This window comes from Brassica oleracea, chromosome C3, assembly GCF_000695525.1.
Source record: "Brassica oleracea var. oleracea cultivar TO1000 chromosome C3, BOL, whole genome shotgun sequence".
Taxonomy (NCBI): Eukaryota; Viridiplantae; Streptophyta; class Magnoliopsida; order Brassicales; family Brassicaceae; genus Brassica; species Brassica oleracea.
Window position 1 is genome coordinate 57161007 of NC_027750.1, and position 26757 is coordinate 57187763.

Below are 26757 nucleotides of genomic sequence, written 5' to 3' on the forward strand. Positions count from 1 at the left end.
ATAACCCTAAAGATACATACAATACTATAACATATGTTACCAAACCCTAAACCAATGACTCATGAGCCAATATACATTCACTCATCTATGTTGAAAACAATTCAATTTCAGATGAACTAAATTTACATCATTGAGAAATATTTATTATTACATGATTTCAATTTTGTACCCATCAAAAATATTTTTTATAAAATTATAAAATTATTTTTAAGATATAGTGAACGAGAAGACTTACAAAGAAGTCATCATAGAGAAGACTTCTTTGTAAGTCTTCTCTAATGGAGGGTTATAATGGTAAAACTGAATACATGTTGTTTGTTTGTTCATAAGAGGGCTGTTGTAATTTCACTAGGCTTTTGGGTTACTTTTGCATTTGATTGAATTTGGGGGCCACTTTTGTATTCAAAATCAAGTTTTGAGTCATTTTTGGCAAATCCCCCAATAAAGAAAGGTAAGAATAAAGAGACAGAGAGAGAAAGTTTTTCTCTCGAGGGTCTCTCCCTCCCAATCTTCTCTAACCCTAGCGCCGCCATCAGATCTTGATTCCGCTCCGGTGCTCGGGGGCTCCGGCCTTCGCCCGTTGCTCACGTTAGCCCCGACGCTGGAGGCTCCTCTCCTCTTCTCTCTCCTCGTTTTCTTTTGCTCCTCCGCTGCTTTCGTCCTCCCTATCGCCACCTTGTTTCTCTGTGTTTGAAGCTTTCCTGGAGGCACCTTCGCTCGAGAGAAGCTCTATGTCTGGTGTGAGTCCTTTAGTCATGGATCTACGGCGCGATGGGTTCTGGTGGCGCTGTCGGAGGAGTCGGCGTTTAGGGTTTTGGAGGCGGTCCCTTAAGCCGCTTCTAGAGTTTGGCTGCGCGTGGAGGCGTGAGTCCAGCCTCTGTTCAGATCTGATCTCCGGTTTCCTAGATCTGAGGTCTTTCGGTCTGTAATGTTGCGGCGAAGGCTGCAGTTCGATTGTCATTTCCTTGGTGTCCTGGTAAGGGGGAGCTGTGTTTGTCTTCGCCATTGGGGTATCGGAGCTCTCTCTAGCTCGGTTGCGAGCTTAACCGAAGGCGGTGGTGTGTACCTCTTCTTAAGGTGGTGGCTCGTGGTAGGTCCAGAGGTGTGGTGTTGGTGTTGGTCGTCTATGGTCACTCCGAGACGTTGCTGCGACCTCCCTCCTTTTTGGCTTGTTCTCTTCCCGGCTTGTGATTCAGAACCGATCTTTGAAGCTTTGTCGACTGGTTTCTTTGGTCTTTGCTCGTGTGCTTTTTGGTTTGATTGCTCGTGTGACATTGTAAGCTTACCGTACTTAGGTTTTCTAACACGGCGTTTGGAGATGATGCTCAAGGCTCCGTGTGGTCTGCGGGTCTCCTTGGTATCGTCGGTAGCTCCATCCGGTGTTGCGCATATCCCAGTGCTGTGGCTTCCCCTTGGTTGCTCATGGTAGTGTCGGTAGTGCTAATGCTTCTTGCAGGTCTTCGAGCAGTTCAGGTTCTCGTGCAGCGGTCAACTTGTTCCCGACTTCTTGCTTACCGATCTTGGTTTGGACGTCATCGTGTCTCTAAGCCATTGGCCAGTCAAGGCGCTTTTGAAGATTGTATAGAGGGACTTGGAGAAATTTTCAATGGTTTGTGTTCTATCTCCCTACTTCATCTGTGTCTGAGCGTAATGACGGTGACGGTTATAAGATCTCGAAAAGTTCATCGAGAGCTAGCTACCCCAGAGACGTCACGGAAATTCCCGGCATCCGAGGCAACGAGGTGAACCTCACGTTCCCGTGGTCAACATCGAAGGGGATAACGGCTTTAGATTCCTAAGGATTTTAAAATCAACTTAGCGGAATGTGCCGGGTTTAGTGGGCAGGCGAAGCTCGGTTGTAATAAATTGATTTAGGAGCTTTTGTTCTGATCGAACTTGTAACCTGAACTGATTGCCCGGTTTACGGGACGATTTTAATATAAGTAATTTAAAAAAAAAGGGTAAGAATAACAAACACATTGTAATGGAGATTTATAAACTAACACATAGTTTTTTTTTGTAAAAACTAACACATAGTTAGTTTATAAAAATAACAAACCTAGTTGTTATGCAAAAGGAATGAGTACAATTGATCTGACTTGGGCGTAGACGTCCAATTTCCCTCTAGCTTGCCACCATTAGTGAGTGCGCCGCTCTCCTTGCCATTCATCCCGTGCTTAATAGCAGTTGGTTTGAACCGTGGATAGTCATTAATATCTATTTTATACACACTGATCTCCCCCCTTCATATCCTCTTAGCCAATTTGTTCATTTCGTCCTGGTTCTTTATGCACGTTTCGGTATAACGTTTATCTGAGGATTTGGTGCAGGGTATGGTCGTGTAATAAACTATTACGGGAAGTTTGGACTTGAGCACGAGCTTATCCCACTCTTTTGGAGAGATAACGCGAGCTGCATTGCGTACAATCAAAAAAATTAATACAAATTAAGGAACATGGATCACTCTACTCATTATCAATTGGTTTTTAATTAGAAAACACATAAAATTTAACAAGATTAGTTACCGTATATTTCATCTTTCGCAGTAGCCAAGAGCATGCCATCCGAGCCCATCCAGGGGAGGAGGCAACTTAGTGGGTGGTGGGGGGTCAGCTGACCCCACTTCTTTTTTGTAAAAAAAAATTTAGATAAAATTTGTATAATTTTTGTATTGACCCCATTTAAAAAATAAATTTGATCCCACAAAAATAATTACAAAACATTAAAGACAAAATTTAATTACAACTAATATATTTTTATTTTTAAATATATTAGTTTTAATCTTTGGATTTATATTAGTTTTAATCTTATTTTTCTATAATTACAAAAATTTAGTAAATCACTAAACATATTTTGTAATTTTAAACATTGTTAATGTTACTTTAATATAGAAACATTAAAAATAAACAAACTTAAAAAAAAGTTTTAAGCTATGAGTGAGTGTCGAGTACATTTGTAGCTTTTTTTGGAGTAATACATTTGTAGTTTTTTGTTCGTTTATACATTATGCTTTGAATTTTTTTTTGAACCCAGTGCAAAAAAATTCTGGCTCCGCCACTGAGCCCATCCCCACCATAAAGACTACACTACGACTAACACCAAACTGTATATTTCCCTTTTCTCCATTGATGCCCTCTCTCTCTCTCTCTCTCTTGATGCTTATTTCTCTATCACTCTTATTTGATTAGATGAGTTTACAAATTAAGTCGTTTTTATAAGCATGTTTAAGACTATACAGCTACTCGCCGCTCCACAGCTTTCTTTGGCTGTCACTTAGAGAATCTCCAAAAGAAACTCTATACCTTCAAATATAGAGTTTTTTGCTCTCCAAAAAGGAACTTCAAAATTTCAAATTTAAAGTTGTAAGAAGTGAAACTTCAAATATGAAGTTTCACTACTCAAAACTTTAAATTTGAAGTTTCATATTTTTATTTGCATTTTGATCCTTATAATTAATTATACATCACATTTATGATTCTTAAGTATTTTCTCATTCATAGTTTTAATATTTAAAACTTTTATAGATTTTAAATATTTCAAATTTATTTTTATAAATTAAAATTTTACACATAAAAGTTTTTTTTTAATCAAAATAAGGTTTATAATATTTTAAAAGTAGAATTAGACAACAAAAATATTACAAAAGAAACTTAATGAATTTTTTTTAAGAAGATATATACATGAAGACATAATTATTACACAAATTTAAATGTTACAACAATACTAATAGTCTAGTAAATTTTCTTTGGAACTTCTAAAGTATTCTCCAAACAAATTTTGTATAACCGAAAATGAAGCATTAATAAAATAATTTTATGTAATAATGTGGTATTCTTTTATAGTTTAATATTTAATTATGTATTTCTATTATAATTTTATATTTTAGTGTAAGATTTTATTAATTAATATTACTATAATATTTTATATATGTGCTAGTTATCTACAAAAGTTTTATGGATTTATATTAGTTATGACAGATATGAGGAGCATAGTGTGAATTAAAAATAATTTTGAAGTTAAATTTTAAGTTTTGCTTTTGGAAAAGAACACCTTGAAACTTCAGATAATAAAGAGTCTTTTTGAAGATGCTCTTATTGAAAAGACTATATACACACGAGTTCCACAAATGATTCTTCAAATAAACTAATATTGTATCAAGTATAAATTATAATAGATTTTGACCCGCACGTGTTTTAACTTTTAAAAACATACAATATATTTATTGTACAAAATAATACTATGTTAGCGTTAAATTATTATTTGTATTGAAAATGTTTGGTTTCTTATGATATACTATTTTTGTCAGTACTGAATTATGTTTTGTATTGAATGTATTTTTACCGCATATAAAATTATTATTAATATAATAAATAGTTAATTATTTGAAGTTTTATTTATTTTGATGTCAGTTTTTATTCATGTACATTAATATTTAAAAATTTTAAAATAGTAATTATATATAATATAAATGGACTACTTATTTTTGGACAGGAAAAATTGATATGTTTTAATATTTATTTATGGTAAAAATGATTTTATACTGATTTTATATCAAATTAATTAATTGTTTACTTTAAGAAAGGTTTTTTAGATATATTTTGTTCTCTGCGAGGTTTGTCCTATAAGAGGGTGAGTTGGATATCGTTGGCCATACCCATATTAATACTTAGCACTGAAACATCAATAAGATATGCTTTCAACTTTTGTTGTCTTGATCTTTTGGTGGCTATAACTTAGTTTTATTTGTACAGTATCATTTGGTTAGAAGTTAAGTGTTTATTCCTTTATGTGAGATCGAAATATAAAAGATATTGTTTTTTCGGTTAAATAGGAGTATAATAGACCATTTGATTCAAAACTTTTAAGAATCTTATTTCAATGAACGTATGTGAGGAGTAACAAAAATGTAACATGTTCTTTGATTCATAAAAAAACTCATGACACCACCAGCTTATTATTTTGACGCTAGAGTGATTTGAATGAACATGTAGCTTATGGAAACAACGTAGAAAAATCATTAAAAAAAAAATTTGAATAATAAAATTCTTGATCATTGATTTCTTTTGGCACAGGTTAGAGCAGCTATTGGCGAGGAATAAACGAAAACAAACTTTCGGTGAGTAATTTTATGTGAGCAGTTAAAAATGTTTAAATGCCATTATTTTGTGTATTATGTTTACTAATTTTTACGGTTTAATGGCTTGATGTAATCCAAGTATTTAGCTTTCATTTATTTTGGAAAATTAGTTATTAATTTTAAAAAGACTGTGATTAATGTTAGAGTTATTTAATACTTTAATGACATTGCCTTGTAAATAATTACAAATTTTAAGGGTAAATTTTCGTTTGTGCTTCAGTTTTAATAGATTAGATTTATAACATCAATGATAGCGTATATAATTATTTAATACTAGGTCTTGTGACTCTTGTCTCGCCATGTGCAATCTTTAAAAACAAATAATTTAGGTGGGTACAGCCCGTGCTAAGCGTGGATTTAATATTTTACTTCAAACTAGAATTTCATCCGCACATTCGTGCAGATTTTTTTTCTATACTAAAAGTTTCTAATTTATAATATTATTACTTAATAATACTATTTTACATAACATTTTTGTATTTTGTAAACATTATTATGTAACAATACTATTTGAAATAATTTTATGTTTTATTTCTAAAATTTGAAATTTATATTAATTTTATGTTCTATTTCTAAAATTTGAAATTTATATGAAAATTAATTAAAATGAACCTACATAATAGAGATGAATTTTTTTGGGATACTATTAAAAACAATAAAACTTATTTTAAAAAAGAAACTATAATATTTTGTACTTGAAAAATAATTTTGTAGTAAATATCTTATTTGAGAAATTGCTTGAAATACACTAAGCTGGATACAATTCAAAAAAAAAATAAACTCAATAAAAATATCCTAACATTTGAGCTTAAGGTTTAACAATTACTATTGTTTAGGATTTAATATTTAGGTGGTGAAGTTGAGTTTATAAACTTTATACATAATTCTTATACATTTATAAATGTTTTGGGAGGGTTGATTTTGTATTTTAATAATAAACATAAGGTATTTAAGAAAAAAATGATAATAATTTAAAGGAAAATTTGAATCAAATATGAGGTAAAATAAAAACTTTTTTGGAATTATGTTATATACCATAACATTAAACCAGTTTGATAAATGCGTATTATCTTCGTAAAGAATAGTGTTGGAATATTAATCTTTTTGACATATATAGTGTTTTTTTCGACAAAAGGCCATTCTATTACTCAAACTTTTTGACATATATAGGTCATTCATGCTATGAAATTAATATGCGTATAAATGATAAAAATGTGTTCATGTGTAATGTATTCGTTCATGTATATATTCATTTTGTATATATAGTGTTCGTCCATTTATGGTTAGAGTAGGACATGTATTACTTTATATATAGTGATTAAAAAAATAATTTGTATAGTTTTTAAATAATAAAATTAAATGTTTGTTAACTCAATAGAATACACAAATGCTAATAATAGTTGATTAAAGCTTTATATATACGATATGTAAAGAGGTTAAATGAAAGGGGGTGTAAATTAAAATTTAACCATTAATAAGAATATAAGATTTGTGTTAAAAATTATTGACATAAATTGCAATGTTACATTATAGAAGCATTTAAAGTTGTGACCTCTAAGAGATAGTTTAAATTAAAAAAAAAAAAACACAGAAGTAATAAGTCATGATTTATGTGTTTAATAAATAAGATATTTTATTTTAAAATTTAAATAGAAATGGATATTTCTTTCCAGTAAAATCTTTTTTAAAATCTTTGTAAAATGTATTTTTGAAAGTAATCATTTTAAGTTGTTATTATCATTAAAATATTTTATATAATTTTTATTTTTGTTTATAAATTAAAACTAAATTAAACTTAAATATTTTATTGTACTTTATGATAACTAAAATTTAAATTAATAAACTTTCAGAATTAAAATTTAAAATGATTATGAAAAATATTTTCAAAAGATTTTGTTATAATTTTCTTAAATAAATATTTATGTTTATTTTAAATAAAAATAAATATATAAAAGATATTATAATTAAGTTAGGTACGTTTTATAAACTTGTTAAATAATAGTCTAACTTAAAATATCACACATGAAATGAAGTTGTGACTTCTATTTTAATAGAATAGACTTTTATTTTAATAGAATAGATCTACTAAAAATTTCATCTTATGTATCTTAATTAACAATAATATATTACTTTTTCAATGTTGATGATATTACACCTTTGTGACATTCTCATAATTCAGTTGAAAAGGTAACAACTTTGCTAAGAAAAATATGAACTTTATGATAAAAATTACCAACTTATATCTATCAACAAGCAAGCTCGTGAGAATAAGCACGACATTTGAAACTTAAGATTTAGGTAACAAGTAGAAATCCACCATTAGTCTCCTAACTCATCCCTACCTCTACAATCCCCACTCTATATATTACAACACCATTGACTCCAAAACATCATCACCAAACATACACAATCACAAATCAAACAAGTCAGCAACAATGTCAAACGCAAGAGTCTTCCTCTGCCTGGTTTTTCTCATCTTCCTCACTTCCCCACTTGTGCTATGCTCTTCTAGCCCCAAAGTGGTGGCTGTAGCAGCATCAGCCTCAACAGAAGAAGCTCCAAAAAGACATATTGATCCTCCGGCAATGCTTGTTTCTGAATCCATCGAGGTTGATTCATCATCCTCTATGGCCAAGATTGATGATGAGCCTGCAACCAACTCTGCCATATCCGGTTTCTTCAGGTATAGATTCCCATTCTACGGCTGGCCTTTCCCAATGGTTAAGCCTGCAAATCCTTCTGTTCCTGCAACACCGGTGACTGGAGCTAGTGAAGAGGAATCTGAGAAGGTGCCCTCTTCACCAAGCGAAGGTAATAGAGATGGAGGCAACGCGTGAAGATGAATGGCGACAAGAAATGTTCTAGCACAAACTTATATATTGTGTTTAATAACTGTTGGATCATTATCATCTTAGTTTTACATATCGTATCGAGTGTTGGTGTACCATGTACTATATAAATGCTATGTGACATTTTACATGGATAATGAAATGAATACTGCTTATATTATCTACCAAACTCTGTAATACCGGTTTCTCAGGTTCTTCTTCATTTTGAGACAAATTTAACTATGACAGTAATATGAACAATGTGTCCTCTGCTATTTTCCCAAAACTGGCTATAGAGCTGTTGTTTCTTTGCACTGAGTAGCTTTGTCTCTCCACTGGCAATTGAGAATCGAGTAGGAGATATCCATCAATGTCTTTGGATAGTCGCATGTTATTAAGCCACGAGACTGTTATAGATGGCAAATTGAGGCCATTAGACTCATTACTTTGAAACCACTGGTCGGGTTTAAGATGCAGACAAAACAAACAACACTGAACCAAAAAGTAAACGCAAACTCTAGGGAGGATAAAGGTTGAAGAGCTCGATTTATCAGCTAAACTTGATTAGTCCTCTTAACATTGGAAGATGATGAAGAGACAAGACACATACAACTCCGAATCGAGATAAGATTTCAAACAGATAATGACTTTATATATCCAAAATTCATAAGCCTGACATAAAAGATAATCCGAGTAGTCCACACTTCAGTCTTTTGATGCGTCCACAAGTTTCTTCTTCATCCACAAAAAGCTGAATGCGTTTGCCCCCAAGCTCTCTAAACAAGGTTTTAACTTTTACCTAAACAAGTACCAAAGAGGAGATTAGTAGTCAGAACCGCAGAAAACTCGGATGTGATCACGGATAGCAATCGAGGTCACTGGAAATTTGGTCTGAGAAGTTTCTAAAAAGGGATTAAATGTCTCAAATTTCTGCTTAGACTTGATAGAGTTTAGCAATCCTAGAGTAAAGATGTTCACATTGAAAAGAATTGTCCAGGCGCAGATAAGAATATAACAAAAGGTGGTTTAATAGAATCGTTCCTAAGTAAACACACAAGAAGATAAAGCAAATCAATACAAGGCAAAAAACTCTCATTATGTAATATCAGGTCATCTAGACTTAAAAAGGGATAGCAATCTATAACCAATCAGGCGCAAATAACCAAGCTTGATATAATCTCCCTTAATAAAAGCACAAGCTAAAGAAGATAGATCAGAGATTGCCACTACAGTATTGTAAAGACAAAAGACATTCATTGCAAACCTACTCACTGCTGCTGATTATGCGGAGGCGGCGGCCCTTGCATGCCGGGACGCTGAGCAAAACCACCAGGAGGAGGCCTAGGCGGAGGCGGACCTTGCATCCCATGAGGAGGTGGAGGAGGACCTCTCATCATCGCACCAGGAGGAGGACCCATAGGCCTCTGCCCATACGGAGGCGGCGGTCCACCAAACGGCGGCCTCATACCACCATAAGACGGAGGAGGAGGAATACCTCTCCCCATCGGCGGCGGAAGCATCTGTCCAGGAGGAGGTCTCATAACCGGAGGCCTAGAGATCTGAGGCTGCATCATCCCAGGCGAAGGCCCACCAACTCCACGAACCGGGCCTGCAAGCCCAGGCTGAGCTTGGACAAGCGGACCCGTAGGCACTCCACGTCCAGCAGCACGGCCCACTCCAGGCCCAGCGAGAGCCGCTGCTGGGCCGGATTTAGCGCGAGATTCTTCGGGAGGAGGCGGTCCTTCTACCGTCATGGAGATGACTTCTTCGCCTCTGAGCAAGACCAAGCCGAGCGTGCGTCGCTCCTCTCTCTCTTCGTTGATCTTCTTGCCTTTGCCTGGCGGAAGCTTGCGGAACTCCTCGCAGTCGCCGAGGACGAGGTTCATGTGGCGGTCGAAGGCCATGAATTTGCCGACGAGCTGCCTTCCGTCTTGGATGGTGACTCGCATCCTGTAGTTTATGAACTGGAGCATCTTTGAGCTCTTCGACATCGACATCGTCGTCGATTCAGTAGTAATACGCGTGTGCCGGACGATTCGAGACGAAGAGATCGAGATTAGGGTTTCGGAAACTAAATCGAGAAAGCCAGTATTTGGAGGTTTTGGCAGTGAGAATCGCTAGTAAGAAATTTCTAGGGTTTTATAATGGTACACATTTTACTTATTTATGGGCTTATATTAAACAATGGGCCTATATATTAGACTGGGCTGAAAAATGGTTTAGAAGTGGTTTAGAGTCTTCCTACACCCAAATCTTTTTCCAAAGCACAAATTTCTTCTAAATTCTAATCATAATTTACAAAAATTTAAACATTATTTTTTATCTGTGAAAATCAAAAATAATTTCTTTAAGAATAATCAAAAATACGTTGGCTTTTTAAAATGTATGAATAAATCTTTATACCTTCTAAAATCTATAACCAAAATCCTACACCAAAAATATTTACTACAGAATAAAAAATCTACAAGGCTAACAAAAAAAGTTTACAGTTCAAACTCTATATATTCTTTAAAAAGGTACATATAACATTTATTATTTTAAAATTAAAAAAAGCTTTAAAGTGGAAAAAAATCCCTCTCAAGTATTTGTCAATGCATTTGATCGATTAAACCAAATATGATACACGGAACATAAAAAGAAAATCAAAAGAAATTGTTTTCCATTAGGATGGAAGAAGTTTTTTTGTTATTCAAACACACATTGTGGGGGACTCTTGGCATTAATTAGCGTGCATCAGGAGTGTGTTTAGTCCCAAAGCTTGTGCTCAGTTCAATAGAACTTTTGGAGTCCACATCATGTTTACCTTCTTTCCTTGAGTTTTCAGATAAGAGACACTCTTGTAGTTCATTAGCAACCTGTGACATGTTTGGTCTTCCAGACGAGGATGGACTAACGCATGAGATTGCTAGCTCAAGAGCCTTCCACACTGAACTAGAGTCATAATCCCCAATGAGACTTGGATCCACAATGTTTTTGATATCTCCGTTAGTTAATCTAAATCCAACCCATTCTCCTATGTGAGACTTTTCACGTGTATGGTCAATCACGGGCTGGCTAGTAATGATTTCCAGTAATACGACTCCGAAGCTGAAGACATCGCTCTTCTCTGTCAGCCAGTTTGTTCTGTAATATCTGTATTACACATAAATATATAAAAATAACCAGATGGGAAAAAATAAGACATAATTTAAATTCATAATTTGTGTTATAAATCCACTTACTCAGGGTCAAGATAACCTGGCGATCCAGCAACATTTGTTGACACATGAGTTTCACTACCCACTGGAAAAGATCTTGAAAGTCCAAAATCGCCAAGTTTAGCTTGAAAATTCTTATCAAGAAGTATATTCGTAGATTTGATATCTCTATGAATCATTGGTGGTTTGCATCCGATGTGTAAGTACTCTAATCCTATTTTCAGTAACTCAAAAAGGATTACTCTAAAAAGCAACAAGAGAAGAGAACATCTCAAAAGAAAAATCCAATGTTATGGAAAAAATGAATCTCTATGGGCGACTCATGCTTTATTATATTAAAACACACACATGCACACACGATATGTAGTGAAAAGTTAGAACGAACCTTGTGCTGTCTCTGCAGCAATTCTTAGCCTATTTGCCCAACTCAAAGGAGTAGTAGCATATTCTCCTGTAGTCATTAAGATGTGTGTGTGTGTGTGTGTGTGTGTGTTAAAACGTGTTAAAACATGACGCAAAGTGAAAATGAATAATCAATGTTACCGGATAGATGTTGTTTTAAGTTTCCGTTGGACATGTACTCATAGATGAGGACCAAGTGTTGTCCTTCGTCACAATAACCAACAAGGCTTACCAAATTTATGTGATGTACTCTCAGAAGAAGGTCTACCTATTAAACCACACATAACCCAAACGTTGGTGTATCATATATATACTCTCTTAGGAACTCTGTAAATCATATATATACATTTCCTTAAATCTCTAAATAAGATTACTTATGGTGAAAATACCTCAGCCTTAAATTGCTTATAGCCTTGAGCTGAGGACTGAGAGAGCACTTTAACAGCTACTTGTTCGTTACCGTTTAAGTTACCGTGGTACACAACTCCAAACCCTCCTTCGCCAAGAGTTTTCTCAAAGTTATTTGTCATGACCGTGACCTCTTCATACGTAAAGCTTCTCTTGTTCGCCACAATTGATGAACGTGGATCTGAGAAATAAGCATCGTATACTAAAGTTGTAAATTCTAAGTTATGGAGTCTTGATAGTACTCGGGGAGCTTACACCTTTTGACGATCTCTTAGTTCTGTAGAAGAGAATAATGAGAAGAAGCACAGCTGTAATTAAACCAACAGAAGCGGCTGTTGCAAGAATGGGTACTAGCAATTTCTTTTTGCCATTTCCATCACCAGCTTCAGTTTCTTCACAAGATGAATCGAAACAGAGGTTTTTGTTTTCCGTCTAGTCTATTAATTTAAAAAAAAAAAAACTGATGTTACTAAAACACTACACCATAGAAAATATTGTTTGGGAGAAAGAGAAGCATACATATTTTAGCAAAAAAAAAAAAAAAAAAAAAGCAAAGCTCCCTACACTTCGATCATTCTTTTGCATGTTACGAAGGGTTTGAGGGATTGAGCCGCTAAAATTGTTTCCACTCAAGTTTCTGTGAAATGTATATAAAGCATTATTATTATATGCATCCATTGCATGATTTTTTTTTATTTCAAGGCTAAACTTACATGATTGTCAACGACTTCATTTTGCCGAGAAATTCCGGGATTCTTCCGGTCAAATGGTTATTTGACAGATCCCTACGACATCAAATAAATCTTATATATTAAAATAGAAGTCATTACTTTTTTGATATTTTGGACCATCTACTAGAAAATAATCACATTTAATAGTTCTATCATTTTCCATATATTTTACCTATTAATGCAAAACATTAAAACAAGATTTATCTACAATATCGCTGCTCTTTAATTTTCTCTTCATTAACAATAGTCACGTAAAATAAGGAGATGATTAATAAAGATACCAACAATTTTTTTTTGGGTACGCATAAAGGTACCAGTTTTAACTTTTCTTTTTGTTCAGTTCTTTTTTGATGAAATCTAATCTTGGTTTTTTTTTCTGTTGAATTCTTAATTACATGAATATAAAGGTTGATTTAGAAAATAATTTTCAAAAGCATATATTTACCATCACATAAAATGTCATGCTTTTCATATATTGAAGGTGCTTGGTTGAGTTTTATCTCCTTACTTTAGCTTTATCTTATATATTAAAACAGAAGTCACAACCTTGATTCATGTGTGATTTTTTTAAAAATGGACTCTCACTAGAAATCAATTATCATTCATTTATTACTAATAATATGGATTAAATAATATATCATTCATAATATAACACCGACTCCTAAAAACCTAGATTGGTTAACAAACTCACCTTGATTCATGTGTGATATTTTTATTTGGATCATCATTTAAATTTTTTATTAAATGTATTTCCTTAATGCTAATATATAATCTTTTAACTACTTAAATCATAATATAATTTGATATCTTTTAATTTAAAATATAAATATAAATATATATTTAATGTTTTTAATAAATGTGTTGAAAAACATTATAACAATATCTTAATTATCAAAAATTGTATATAAATATTTTCACTAATTTTGTAATTAGTAATGAAATTAATGTTATTATACATTAATATATATATATATATATATATATATATATATATATACTCTTAAATGAATAAACATAAAAAATATTGATAAAGGAAATCTAGCGCTTAGAATTACGGATCAGGATCATAATAATTGAATAAAAAATAATTTTAAAATATATATAATAAAAAATACCAACTATACGTGATGATTTGAAATAATCAATTAACTTACAGTATGAAAACTATTAAATTGTTATATTTAAAATAATTATATATAAATATTTAAATATATAAGTAACTTAAAAATATATTCTAATTATGTAAAATATATTTAAACATGAAAATTAATACCCGCATGGTTGTGCGGGGATATTTAAATGGAAAGATCTTCTTTTTCTTTAATTTGTATATAAAATATTAAAATTTTATAAGTAAAGAGGAGAAATAGAGAAATTGATGTATCTTATTCCATTGATAATGAACCATATACATAGGTATATATTCTTTCTGTTTCATATTAAGTGTCGTTGTAGATTTTTTTTTTCCTTACAAAATAAGTGTCGTTTTCGACTTCCAAATGCAAAATTTATTAATTAGGTGTATAGGTAATTGTGTTTTTATATAGAAAATATATAAAATTGATTGTTTCTTTAATCTGTGTGCACAAACTCAAAACGACACTTAAAATGAAACTGAAGGAGTAATAGTTTAGAGCTCAAATAGAATTTGGAGGACAAATAAACTCAGTACACAAGTAAATCCAGGAACATCACATAATATTCATAACAAAAATACCCTTTGAATTAATATATGAAATTACACCAAAAATTTTAAAAAAAATTGATTGTACTAGCTCTATTTACTATAACTTTATTTTTTAAGTTATAGAAAAATATGATAGTAGAAGTTTAGTTTTTTTTTTCATTTAATTCTTCTGATTACATCAAAAAACTCTATAAACCATATTCTACAGTAAAAAAATATGATTATATTTCAACCAATCATCCACGTTATTATATTATCAAACAATGTCTTTTACCGAATACTCTTCCCGTTGAAAGCAAATTTAGATGGGATATGAGACTTACAATTTCTGGAGTTGGCTAAGATATTGTATGTCATTTGCTATGGTCCCATTTAATCCATAAGAAGAGAAGTCTCTGTGTGTAGATCAGAACACATTTACGGTCTAAATAAAATACATAAAACAAAACACTAATTAATTTAAACAAGAATACTTGAGTGTACGTTTCGCATGATCTTACATGGAAATGATTCTTGGTGGAACAGACGGAACCGCGCTGCTGCAGTTAAGATCAGTCCACATGTAATATCTAGGTACGCATGGATCTCCTTGCCAGCTCGTTTTCTGTAATCTATAAGTCGCTTGAATGTTCTTGAATGCAATAACTGCGTATATAAAGTTTAACCTCATGAACCACACAAAAAGCTTTATATATTATATGAAGGTAAACAGAGTAAAACAGAGCAAAGGGTTTATCTCAAGCTTATAACTTTATTGCTTGACGTTCTCTTGTTCCAATGTTTGATATTTATATAAAGAGAAGAAGAAGGATCTGGATCCTCTACAGCTGTGACTTAATCATGTGGCGACAGATAGTAGCGAGTATCGATTCGCCAGCTGTAGAGTATGCTTTTCCGTACGTCCCACACAACATCTTTGTGCTCTGGTTGTCACTGACGGTAACTCTTGCTTGTTACGTTGCTGGCTACTAACGGGCTTTGTGTCGGTCTTCTTATGATTCATATAGGCCGTGCTAATATCCCCTCGCAAACTCGTGGTGGGTGAAGGCACAACACCGAGTTTGGACCGCAAGGAATAGAACGCTGCTTGGGGCAGGGACTTTGTAAAGATGTCAGCCAGCTGTGAAGATGCTGGAACATGTCGTACGATCAGAGTACCTTTAGCTACTTGTTCTCGAGCGTAGTGGTAATGAGTAGCAAAGTGTTTAGACTTCTTGTGCAGGACAGGATTTGCTGTAAGATGAACCGCAGATAGATTGTCACAGTAGGCTTCCGCAGGCTTTTTCATAGGAAAGCCAAGTTCTTTGAGAGCATCAATTATCCAAGAGAGTTCAGCTGCTGTGTCAGATAAGCATCTGTATTCTGCTTCAGTTGATGAGCGAGATACATAATCTTGTTTAGTAGCAGACCAAGAGATGAGATTAGAGCCAAGTATGGTGCAGAAACCTCCAGTTGATCTTCTTGTTTCACTACACCCAGCCCAGTCACTATCGCAGAAGGCTTTGAGACTTGAGTCTGAGTCAGAATGAAAGTGTAGTCCCATCGTCAGTGTTCCTTTTACGTACCGTAGAACACGTTTAAGCATATGAAAATCAGCCAAAGTCGGTTTATGCATCCTTTGACAGACCAAGTTGACTGCAAACTGAAGATCTGGCCTGGTCAATGTCAAATACTGAAGCTTGCCTGCAAGACTTCTGAAGTAAGTGGGGTCAGTAAAGAGCTCGTCTTGATGCGGAACTCTGTCTATCTGAAGAGGTAAGGGAGTGGGCATTGGAGCACAGTCAAGCATTCCTGCGGTTTGTAAAAGCTCAGAAGCATACTTTTCTTGATTCAGAAACAGACCAGTTGGAGTATACTTCACTTGAATTCCAAGAAAGTAGCTTAAAGGACCCATATCTTTCATTCTGAACTCTGAGCTGAGAGATTGAAGGAGCTTTCTCATAACAGACATGTCGTTTCCAGTAAGCACCATATCATCAACGTATAATAGTAAGAAGATAGTGGTGTCACCGTGATGATATATGAAGAGAGAGGGATCTTTGACACTGCATATAAAACCGAAGTTGAGAAGGAATGCACTGAATTTATCAAACCAAGCACGCGGGGCTTGTTTCAGTCCGTAGATAGCTTTGTGAAGAAGACACACATGGTCAGGATGAGCAGCGTCTTCGAACCCTGGTGGCTGTCTCATGTAGACAGTCTCTGATAGATCCCCGTGAAGAAACACGTTCTTCACATCTAACTGTTTGATGTCCCATCGATTTACAGTTGCTGTGTGTAAAACCATTCGGATCGTTGCTGTCCTCACAACGGGACTATAGGTTTCAAGATAGTCCACACCTTCCTCCTGTTCATTACCTCTTGCCACTAGTCTGGAGCGAAGCTTCTCTACTGTTCCATCTGCGTTGAGCTTGATCTTGTGAACCCAACCACAGCCAAGAACGTGAGCATGCGAGGGAGGACGAACAAGACTCCAAGTTTTGGTCTCCTGACATGTATCATATTCATCAACCATAGCTGCAGTCCAACCTGGATGATGCAAGGCTTCTGCTAGATTCTTTGGTTTTGTTACTTCACTTTTCACCGTGTGAAGGACGTAACGGGGGTTTGGCTTTCTCACGCCATCTTTTGCCCGAGTTACCATAGTGTGAGTATTGTCTTCTTGAGGTTGAATCGGATTTTGGACTGGAGATGGTGGTGGGAGTGGGGGGAAGTCATCTTCTACAAGTTGAAAGACCTCAGCTGCATTGCCTTGTTCCTGAGGTGGAGTAGCTTGTTTTCTACTGCCAGTGATAACTTGATCATCAACTTTTTCCGATACTGTCTCTTTTTCTTCTTCTTGGCTGGGACTTAGACCTTTTAACCAAGCAGATAGTAGCGGAGTAGTAGCTTGAGGAAGAAATGATTGATAGGTGTCGGCATACGGAAATCTAGTTTCATCGAAGAGGACATGGCGACTGAGATATACCCTTCCTGTTGGAGGATGAAGACAGCGATATCCTTTCTGCTTTTCCGTATAACCCAAGAAAACACACAACAGACTCTTGGGATCGAATTTATTTTGCGAGTATGGGCGCAGATAGGGGTAGCAAGCACATCCAAAAACACGCAAGGCTGAGTAGTGAGGTGTGAATCCATTTATCTTCTCATAAGGACTACTTGTTTTTCCAAGAGCTGTGTGAGGAAGCAGGTTTGTCAAGAAGTTAGCCGTAAACAGTGCTTCAACCCAGAGTGACTGAGGCATTTTTGCTTCAAACATCATCGACATTCCTAATTCCACAAGATGACGATGCTTTCTTTCCGCTAATCCGTTCTGTTCTGGCGTGTGAGGACAGGAGAGATAATGCTTGATTCCACAGTTTGTGAGATGAGAGGCAAATTGGTTGTTGACAAACTCACCTCCTCCATCAGTTTGTAGAATCTGTATCTTTCTTTCAAACTGGTTTTCCACTAAACATTGAAAGGATTTGAAAGTTGCAAACACTTCAGACTTGAGTTTAAGTGGATATAGCCAGCTGAATCTTGAATGATTATCAGTAAAAATGATGTAATATCTGAAGCCTTGAACTGAAGTTACAGGAGCAGGACCCCATACATCACAATGTATCCTCTCTAGAGGTTTCAGAGACTCAAAAACAGAACTGGAAAAAGGAAGTTTGCAGACTTTTCCTAACTGACAAGACTCACACACAGTCGTAGAGACTTTATTTATAGAAGTAGCTTTGCTTGATGATAGATGCTGAAGTATCTGATGGTGAGGATGCCCCAATCTCTTGTGCCAAGTCCCATCACTCGTACTCTGCTGTCTTGATGAGTAGAACGCAAGAAACTGTGGATTCTCAAGCCGATACAGACCTTTACGCTTGCTGCCTTGACTGAGAAGCTGCTGTGTCTGTTTGTCCTTAACAAGTACATTTTGTGAGTCAAATGTGAATTCACATGGATAATCATCAGTCAACTTCGACACAGACAGGAGTGATTTGGTTATCTGAGGGCAAACTAAGACATCGTTAATGTACCTGAAAGCGATGGAATAGCAATGGAGCCGACGTGCGTGATGGGAAAGAAGTCACCGTTGCCAACAATCACTGAATCAGAACCAGAGTACGGCTGAGCAGTCTGAAGATGCTGAGTGGAACTGGTGATGTGATGAGTAGCAGCAGTATCAGGATACCAGTCATTGCCAGCGTAGTCTGACTCTTCCACTGTTCGCATAACTGTGTTTGCTTGAGGATGATGACTCGGTTGAAAGTCTTGATCAAACCTTCTGTAACATTTGTAGGCTGCATGACCAAACTTTCCACAGATTTGACAAGTAGGAGCTGTAGTATTCTGTTGTGTGCCACGTCCATTGCTAGGACCAAACTGTTGATAGAAGCCCCTTCCTTGTGTAGAGTATCCACGTCCTCTGTATCCTCCTCGAGACTGACCATGACCACGACCAGAGTATCCACCGCGGTTAGTGTAGAATGCTTGATGAGGAGTGACTTCAGTGGCGGCAGCATAGTTCTGAAGCTTATCATCGAAGGAGAGAAGCTTGGACATGACGTCATCAAGAGATGGTGCGGGAAATGAGTCCATCGAGTTTTCAATAACAGCAGTAATGGACTCATATTCCTTTCCTAAACCATTAAGCATACCAAAAATCTTCTCGCTTTCTGGAATAGCAGCACCAATCGAGTCAAGTTGGTCACACAATGTCTTGATTTCAGTGAGATAGACGGACATGGTTCGGTTTCCTTTTGATAAAGTTTGAACCTTTCTCTGAAGAGCGAGCTTCCTTGTAGCAGAAACGCGGTTGTACTTCTGACCGAGACAGTGCCAGACCTCCTGAGAAGTGTTGAGACCGTATACAGTGCGAAGAGCGTTCTCCGATAAGGTTCCGTAGATCCAAGCCATGATGAGCTGATCTTTTTGAACCATCGGAGAAACTCAGGGTTTGCTGCTTCGGTAGTCTGTTCTCCTTGTCTCACAGTGACGGTTTGAGGAGGTCGTGGCATGGCTCCGTTGACGTAGCCCAGAAGCGCCTGAGAAGAAAGGAACTGCTCGAACTGCAGTTTCCAGATGAGATAGTTGTCATCCTTGAGCTTGAGCGTAACACACTGGGTGATGGTAAGATTCGTCGCAGAAACTGGATCTGGATTCGGTTCCATGATCTACTTGCTGGGCTCTGATACCATGAAGGTAAACAGAGTAAAACAGAGCAAAGGGTTTATCTCAAGCTTATAACTTTATTGCTTGACGTTCTCTTGTTACAATGTTTGATATTTATATAAAGAGAAGAAGAAGGATCTGGATCCTCTACAGCAGTGACCTAATCATGTGGCGACAGATAGTAGCGAGTATCGATTCCCCAGCTGTAGAGTATGCTTTTCCGTACGTCCCACACAACATCCTTGTGCTCTGGTTGTCACTGACGGTAACTCTTGCTTGTTACGTTGCTGGCTACTAACGGGCTTTGTGTCGGTCTTCTTATGATTCATATGGGCCGTGCTAATATTATATACATAAAATTAAGCACAATGGACAAACCGTCGTTTTCATCTGTTTCCGACTGAGGAAGCTGGAGTACCCCGAAAACTTCCATGGCACTAATAGATGGTGGAAGACTTGACGACCTAGATCTTACAAGCCCTACGTTATAAGAATCAACGCATTTAGTTGAGGTTCTGATAGCCACAGTGTCAGCTATGAACTTCGGAGGACTGTAGTCGTAACTAATTGTAGCGCCATTCCACAAAATATCAAACTCTCTGGTATCACTGGGCTTCAAAACTTGGATCTCGGCAAAATGAAGGTACACTTGAACGTCGTCGGGGTTTAGCATTACCCAGTCTCTGCTCCACGGCTTATCAGCACCTTTGGGTATTGAAGACTTTGAAATTATAGCTTGAGGAACATCGAAGGCATTCTTAGTATCTACAGGGGTGGTGGTGTTTATTTCTGTCATATAATCCTCCCAAAAGCTTGAGTCCCAGATACGATCATGGACATCATGAGGGTACCTGACCCAATCAATGTGTAGCATATCGGCGTAAAGCCTTTTTAAGAAATAATGGTTCTTCCACAAACTACAATATTACTGGTTTAGCAGAAATATATAAAAGTTTAGATAATTGCTCTTTTTGTTAACCAAAGATTAATCAAAGTTCCTAAAGAGTTCATGAGACACTATAGGATTTTAGGAACATTTCATAACACACAAGGCACGTACTTATACAATTTTTAAAAAATGATGTTAGTTTTAATCAGAAACGAAAACAAATATACTTATTTTAAATTTATAAATATTGAAAGTAGATCTTCTTTAATATTATTTAGTTTTATATACACGATGATGAAAATTGAAGCGTATAGCCGGGATGCGTCAGTTCTACTGGTTAGAGCTTTGGGGGCCAATTGTCATGCTTCCGGGTTCGACGCCAGCCGGAGGCGAACTGCTCATCCATGTCACGAAGCGGGTACTGGGCCTTCGGGCCCAGGACATACCCTCCCGGGTGAAGCCGACCCGCTGCCTGACCGGGCCCAGGGATTCGCGGGGAACCCTGAATTACCAAAAAAAAAAAAAAAAATTGAAGCGTATAAATTTCGGAACTGTTTGATTAAAAAATAAATTTATAGTACACAAAAAACTGTTAAAAATATCATCAAAATCTTATAAGAAGTAGTTTTACGTGAATAGGTTGTGTTTTGGGAGAGACTACCATCAAGGATGGACTACCATCAAAGATGAGTCGTCTCGAAGAAGATGAGAGTTTTGTTTGTTTAGTCATTAAAAGTACAAGTCATCTCAATCGATCATCTCGATGAGTTTTCAAAATTTAGGCTTAATTTTGAAAATCAGCTGGCTGATCCAAATTAAACCATCTGGACAGAGATGATTCTGTCAAAATGGTATAATATCTATTATACTCCTAGTATAATTCACAAAATACAAACCTAAATCTAATATCATTTTGTCACACAAGATAAATGACAAAACCACAAAAACACATTTTCCTTTCGAAACCAAAAATACATTTTACCGCCAAAATCACAAAAACACATTTTTCACCAAAACCGCACGAACACACTTTCCTTCCTGTCAAGACCGCAAAAACAAAATTTTCCGTCAAAACCGCAAAACATACTTTCTGTCAAAACCGGAAAACGTTTTTTTCCGCCAAAAACGTAAAATCGTATTTTCCCGCCAAAACGCAAAAACACATTTTCTCGCCGAAAATGCGAAAACGTTTTCTCCCGCCAAAACCGCAAAAACGCAAATTTCGCTAAAAACATTTTTTCCCGCAAAAACTGCAAAAAAAAAACGCATTTTCAAATAATAATTGAAAATCTATAACCGATGCGGATTCTTTGGTAATATTCCCATTTATACCTGTTGACCAATACCATTAAAAAAATTTATGTTTTTACTTAGATATCTACGCATTTTAATCACATTTCTAGCGTCTGCTTTCTTAGATTAAATAACTGATGCTACCATTGTTCCAACATATCATTAAATATTAACGACTATACTATTTATTTTTATCAAATCGACACACACACACACACATATATATATATATATATATATAATTTTAGTATTTATGTATAAAATTATATTATTATGTATTTGCTGAGAGTTTTAAAGATTTTTTTTTGCATTTGAATTAAAGTACAACTGTATATATGAATTAGTAGGCATATATAATTCTTTTATATTAATAAATAAAATATAACTGATTATTTACTTAAAAATAGTGTTAACATAAATTGAATTCATTATTAAAAAAAATAGATTAGTTATTTAGTTCCTTAATTTTAGGTTAGGGTATATATTTAACAATAATTAAGTTAGGTATAAATAGAAATAATAGGAAAGATAGTTAAATGTAATGGACCAACCTAGACTATTTGTAAGTAGATAAAAATATGATCCTAAATTAATAGATTAGATGCGGTAATATTCACATTTCTACCTGTTGACCAATACCATTAAAAAAAATTCTATTTTTACTTAGATATCTACACATTTTAATCACATTTCTACTGTATGCTTTCTTAGATTTAATAAATGATGCTATCCCCTTCTTATTATTTGAGGTGCATTATTAACATTAAACCTTGTCCTCATGTATGATTAACAAGTTTGTCATTACTTAGGTGTCATCACTAAAATCCACATCACATCCTTTATTAAGTAGCCATCTCTTGCATAGACTAATTACATGTAACGTCATTGCCAAATAATACTAGAAAAGGATTATATTATATGTTTTATTTTATGCAATCTTTCTTACGGTGAGAACTGAGAAGGAAAGTGGTATGCGGTGCTTGACAAAAACATAAGTTTCACTTATGTTAATAATTATGGACTACTTACGAGATAACCAAGATTTGTTTAACGAAAACATAATAAAATATTTATTATCAGATAGTATATATTATAGTATGTGAACATTGTCACATATCTTATTCTCTTGATTATTAACATTGTCACCAATCTACTATAGTATGTGAACATTGTCTTATTTGATGTTTGAAACAAACATATTTTTAGTGGTTTTGTTATATAGTAAATCAAAGGTTAGTAAATTTTGGTTAATAGTAACAGAAACAATTTTATAAATTGTTTCATATAGTTTCTCTCTTGGTACACTGATAATTGGATAAACTATTTAACATATGATTTTCTTATTTTGCAAAGTTATATGATATTAACTATAAGGTGAAACCATAATATATTCCATCATGTTCATGTTTATATATATATATATATATATATATATATATAGTATATATGGTTAACACTCATGCTTAATCTTATATACATGGGGATGTCAAATATAAAAAGGGATTTTTGAAAGAATATATATAGAGCATTATCTTTGTCCATACATTTCTCATTTAATGTGAGTGAAGGTTTGTGACGGAGACAAACCAATTATCGTATGGAAATTGGAAGAAATGTATTAACATAAATATTTTAGGCAAATTCAGAGTTAATCCTACATTCGTATGAAAATTAGAATAAATTTATGGTTCAATATTTTTTCCTTAAATTTAGTTAAGTACATTTCCTATACTAATCGTATACAATGTAAGATCGATAAAACATCAGTACTTCTTTATATACGTCAACCTTTGGTCTCATTCATTCCATCCCAAGCATATACTGATGTTATAACAACTTCTTGAGATGGTTTCCAACCGTTATTGGTTTAAACAGGCCGGTCTCGATTTTGTTTTTCATATATTAACGATTATAGGATTGATTGTATTCAAAAGGAGGTCCATATTAAATTAAAAATGAAATCCCTTTAGCTAAGCACCAAGACTTTTAATTTTGAAATTAACATTAATGGTAATAAGATTTTATTTAGTCAATATATAAAACTCAAATCTGGTTAAGTTATAGTCAAACAAAATTTTAATATGGTCACCATTTATGATAATTTCCAAATCAACATCAATGGTAATATGAGACTTTTAATTTCGAAATCAACATTAATGGTAATATGAGTTTATTTAGTCAAATATATAAACTCAAATCCGGTTAATTTTATAGTCAAATATAATTTTTAATGCTATTGCCTATATTTTATTTTCTTGCATTTTATACTTTCCAAAATTTTTAAAGAGGGATCAAACAATAAGGGACTTCTCAGATTGATTTTTTTGTCTCGAATTGAATTAAGGCGGTCTAAATCCTAACAATTATGATTATATAAATATCCTACTAAACTTCTAGCTATGGTATCACAACCGAGAACATAAACAGAAAATGAGTGCAATGAATTTCATCTCCGACTTGAAGCCAAAGAATTCTATGTGTCATAATAATGTCCCATATTTTTACATGTATGTCTTGATTTTCCCACTTAATTTGGCAACTATTGTTAATAGATTACATTTCTCATTCTTCTATTTTAGGGATTCGGTAAAACGATATAAAATTGTGAAAAAACTATAATATATTAGTTTATTAGGAAGACTATTACATTTCATTATTATATTTTCGTTTAATCCTGATAGCAAAGTACATCGGAAAGTCCAAACTATTTGTTTTTAATTGATATGTATATCAAAAGTTACAGGATTGTGTCATATAACATGTATTATTTGTTACTATGATTTTTTCACCTTTTTAATACTTATAAATTGATAATTATAATTTCTTTTAATCCGTTCACAGGACTCTGTGTAAGACGCGGATCATCACCTAGTGGAATATTATTTCGGCAAATCCATAAGCCAACAATTGTAAACATTAATAGAACCTGTACCTAAAACACATCGAAACAAGCCCTAAGAAGTTGGCCCATTGTAGAGGCTCGTGGTCATGAGATCAATAAATAAAGGTAATTTTCTCCCTGCATTAAAGCCAAAAAAAGTATAGTCGTTTTCAAACGGCTTATTATCTTGTGCAATGGTTTGTTTGGGACAGGAAGATACAAAGAGACTCATTCCAATTATGAGACACGAGGATGATTTACAGTGATTATTTCCAAATCTTGAAAATTCGAAGGACTAAATAATTTCTCCATGTGATTATCAGCGGGTGGCACCTTGAAATCAATTTTGACATTTTATCAAATTTGTTTAAATTTACGTTTTTTCTTTATATTGTTTGCTCTTGAATATCATTTTGTTGGATAATTTTAATTAATTTGAGAAGCAAGTTACCTCATCAAAGTGAAGTTTGATGGGTTAAAGAAAAAAGAAACATATCGAGTTTATGATTTATGTTTCCATATTATTATTAGGTTAAGAAGTAGCTTAGTCCTATATAAAGAGTTCTCATGAAGAGAGATGTAACATCAAGAAAAACATATTAATTTAGTTTTGAAAAGGTTTCTAAATCTAATAAAAAGAGTTAGTTCTTATAATCTTTTGTGTTCTTGCAACTTTAATTGGTATCAAAGCCAGGTTTCGATCCTCGGACATGTAATACCAACTTTTCTATTTCTTCCTTTCTATTTCTATCTCTCTCTCTATTTTCTTACTACAAAATTAATATTTTCTCCAATATAGTTATTCAGCAAATTACCCTTTATTATTTAGTAAAAACTTCATGTGTTCACAAAAATTTGAAGCAATCTAGTCTTATTAAAAGATAGGATAAACATAACTTGTTATAATTTACACAAGTGATGAAATTTTTGAAAAAAAATTAAAAGCCTGTAAGAACTTTTACCTTTCACTTATAATAAATATGTTACCTAATTTGTGTTCTATTGAGGATCTACGCTAAATAAGATAGATTTAGTTGACTTACCGTACGATGGATTCGGTATTGCTGAAATACAAGCGCTGTAATAGCTTTAGGGAGCCGGTTGTAGTAGTATAGGTGTCATCTCTCAGGGGACGTAGTTCCAAGCTTGATATGAATGGCGTCGTTGTTCCTGTCTTAGCCAGACAAATATCCAAAGAGTTTGACTTTGGCACGTGAATTATCTCCTCTGAGGAACTCATACTACTAAAGATATTTTGAAAATTTACAGTTATCCAGAAGTTAGGGCCGATATAAAGATCAAATCTTGGTCTTTGTCTAAGGTCATCATAATTTTCATATACGAACACAGCTCTGATAAGATAATGTGTGCTCTGCATGACAGTCAGATTATAGCAGTTTCGTGTTCCTTCAGGAAAAAACCTAAGGTACTTATGAGGCTTTATGGATGCCGTGCCAAAAACAGGCTCATCATTTTTGGTTCTACCACTTTTTCCGCTGCGAATGAAATCAGCGTCGGATGAAAAAGTTAAACCCGTGGACTCTTCAGTATAACTAGACTCGTTATGGGGCATTCCGCAATCTAAGCTGATGAATCCTGGTATTAGTCATGCAAAACAAAAAATGAAAACCTAAATCTTGTGTAAATATGTGAGGTCCAAAGATAATATAGCCACATAAAGTTCGTAATATAATTATTTTGGCAATATAAGTTAAGCTTTGGTTAGCTGAAAGAAAACAATGAAAAGGAATGTTTACGAGCATAAGATTTTTTAACCGTACAGCATAAAATACCTTGTTGACCGTGGACATCACCAAGATCGGTAATGAAAAAGATCCCTATTAGGGCAATTAAAACAAGCCTGTGAATACTCTTCATTTCCAATATTATGACAACAACAAAAGGTGTTCTGATTTCTGAAATAAAGCTATTTATAGGCATAAAGACAAAGAGAGTTATCAGTTTATAAAATGTGAATGTCACCTGAAGATTGACGTTGGTTAATTTAACAAATAAAAGTTAGTTGTATATGCAAAATAAAATGCCAAATTGGAAGAAGTTAATGATAGAAGATGCCCCTCCAGGTAGGTGCAATGGAATTTCTCTCATATATGTCTTTCGGAGTTTCCAGCACGTCTTCCATATTAATT

General features: G+C 34.3%; 4 protein-coding genes across 6 annotated transcripts; 1 reads left to right on the forward strand and 3 right to left on the reverse strand.

Annotated features, from left to right (window-relative positions):
- The first annotated feature begins 7409 nt into the window (after window positions 1-7409).
- On the forward strand, window positions 7410-8149 carry LOC106328472. Its single transcript, XM_013766919.1, has one exon. It carries the CDS (start codon window positions 7573-7575, stop codon window positions 7972-7974), a length of 402 nt encoding a protein of 133 aa, XP_013622373.1. The 5' UTR covers window positions 7410-7572; the 3' UTR covers window positions 7975-8149.
- Window positions 8150-8492: 343 nt separating this feature from the next.
- Window positions 8493-10091, reverse strand: LOC106328470 (small nuclear ribonucleoprotein-associated protein B'-like). 3 transcript variants are annotated; one of them, XM_013766916.1, is made up of 2 exons: window positions 9238-10091; window positions 8493-8764 (listed from the first exon to the last, which is right to left on the reverse strand). In XM_013766916.1, exons 1-2 carry the CDS (start codon window positions 9960-9962, stop codon window positions 8761-8763), a joined length of 729 nt encoding a protein of 242 aa, XP_013622370.1. In that variant the 5' UTR covers window positions 9963-10091; the 3' UTR covers window positions 8493-8760. The 3 variants fall into 3 exon arrangements, with proteins under 3 accessions (XP_013622370.1, XP_013622371.1, XP_013622372.1); XM_013766917.1 differs by having other exon boundaries at window positions 9234-10091; XM_013766918.1 differs by having other exon boundaries at window positions 9230-10091.
- A 458-nt stretch (window positions 10092-10549) lies between these two features.
- LOC106332137 (probable LRR receptor-like serine/threonine-protein kinase At4g20450) lies at window positions 10550-26485 on the reverse strand. The gene is made up of 13 exons (XM_013770608.1): window positions 26401-26485; window positions 25651-26203; window positions 19923-20395; window positions 14891-15035; window positions 14714-14785; window positions 12686-12757; window positions 12537-12609; window positions 12230-12404; window positions 11954-12153; window positions 11706-11832; window positions 11548-11613; window positions 11187-11376; window positions 10550-11097 (listed from the first exon to the last, which is right to left on the reverse strand). Exons 1-13 carry the CDS (start codon window positions 26483-26485, stop codon window positions 10689-10691), a joined length of 2640 nt encoding a protein of 879 aa, XP_013626062.1. The 3' UTR covers window positions 10550-10688.
- Window positions 18041-19611, reverse strand: LOC106332138. The gene is made up of 2 exons (XM_013770609.1): window positions 18410-19611; window positions 18041-18291 (listed from the first exon to the last, which is right to left on the reverse strand). The coding sequence occupies exons 1-2, from the start codon at window positions 19311-19313 to the stop codon at window positions 18248-18250; spliced, it is 948 nt and encodes a 315-aa protein (XP_013626063.1). The 5' UTR covers window positions 19314-19611; the 3' UTR covers window positions 18041-18247.
- Window positions 26486-26757: the final 272 nt, after the last annotated feature.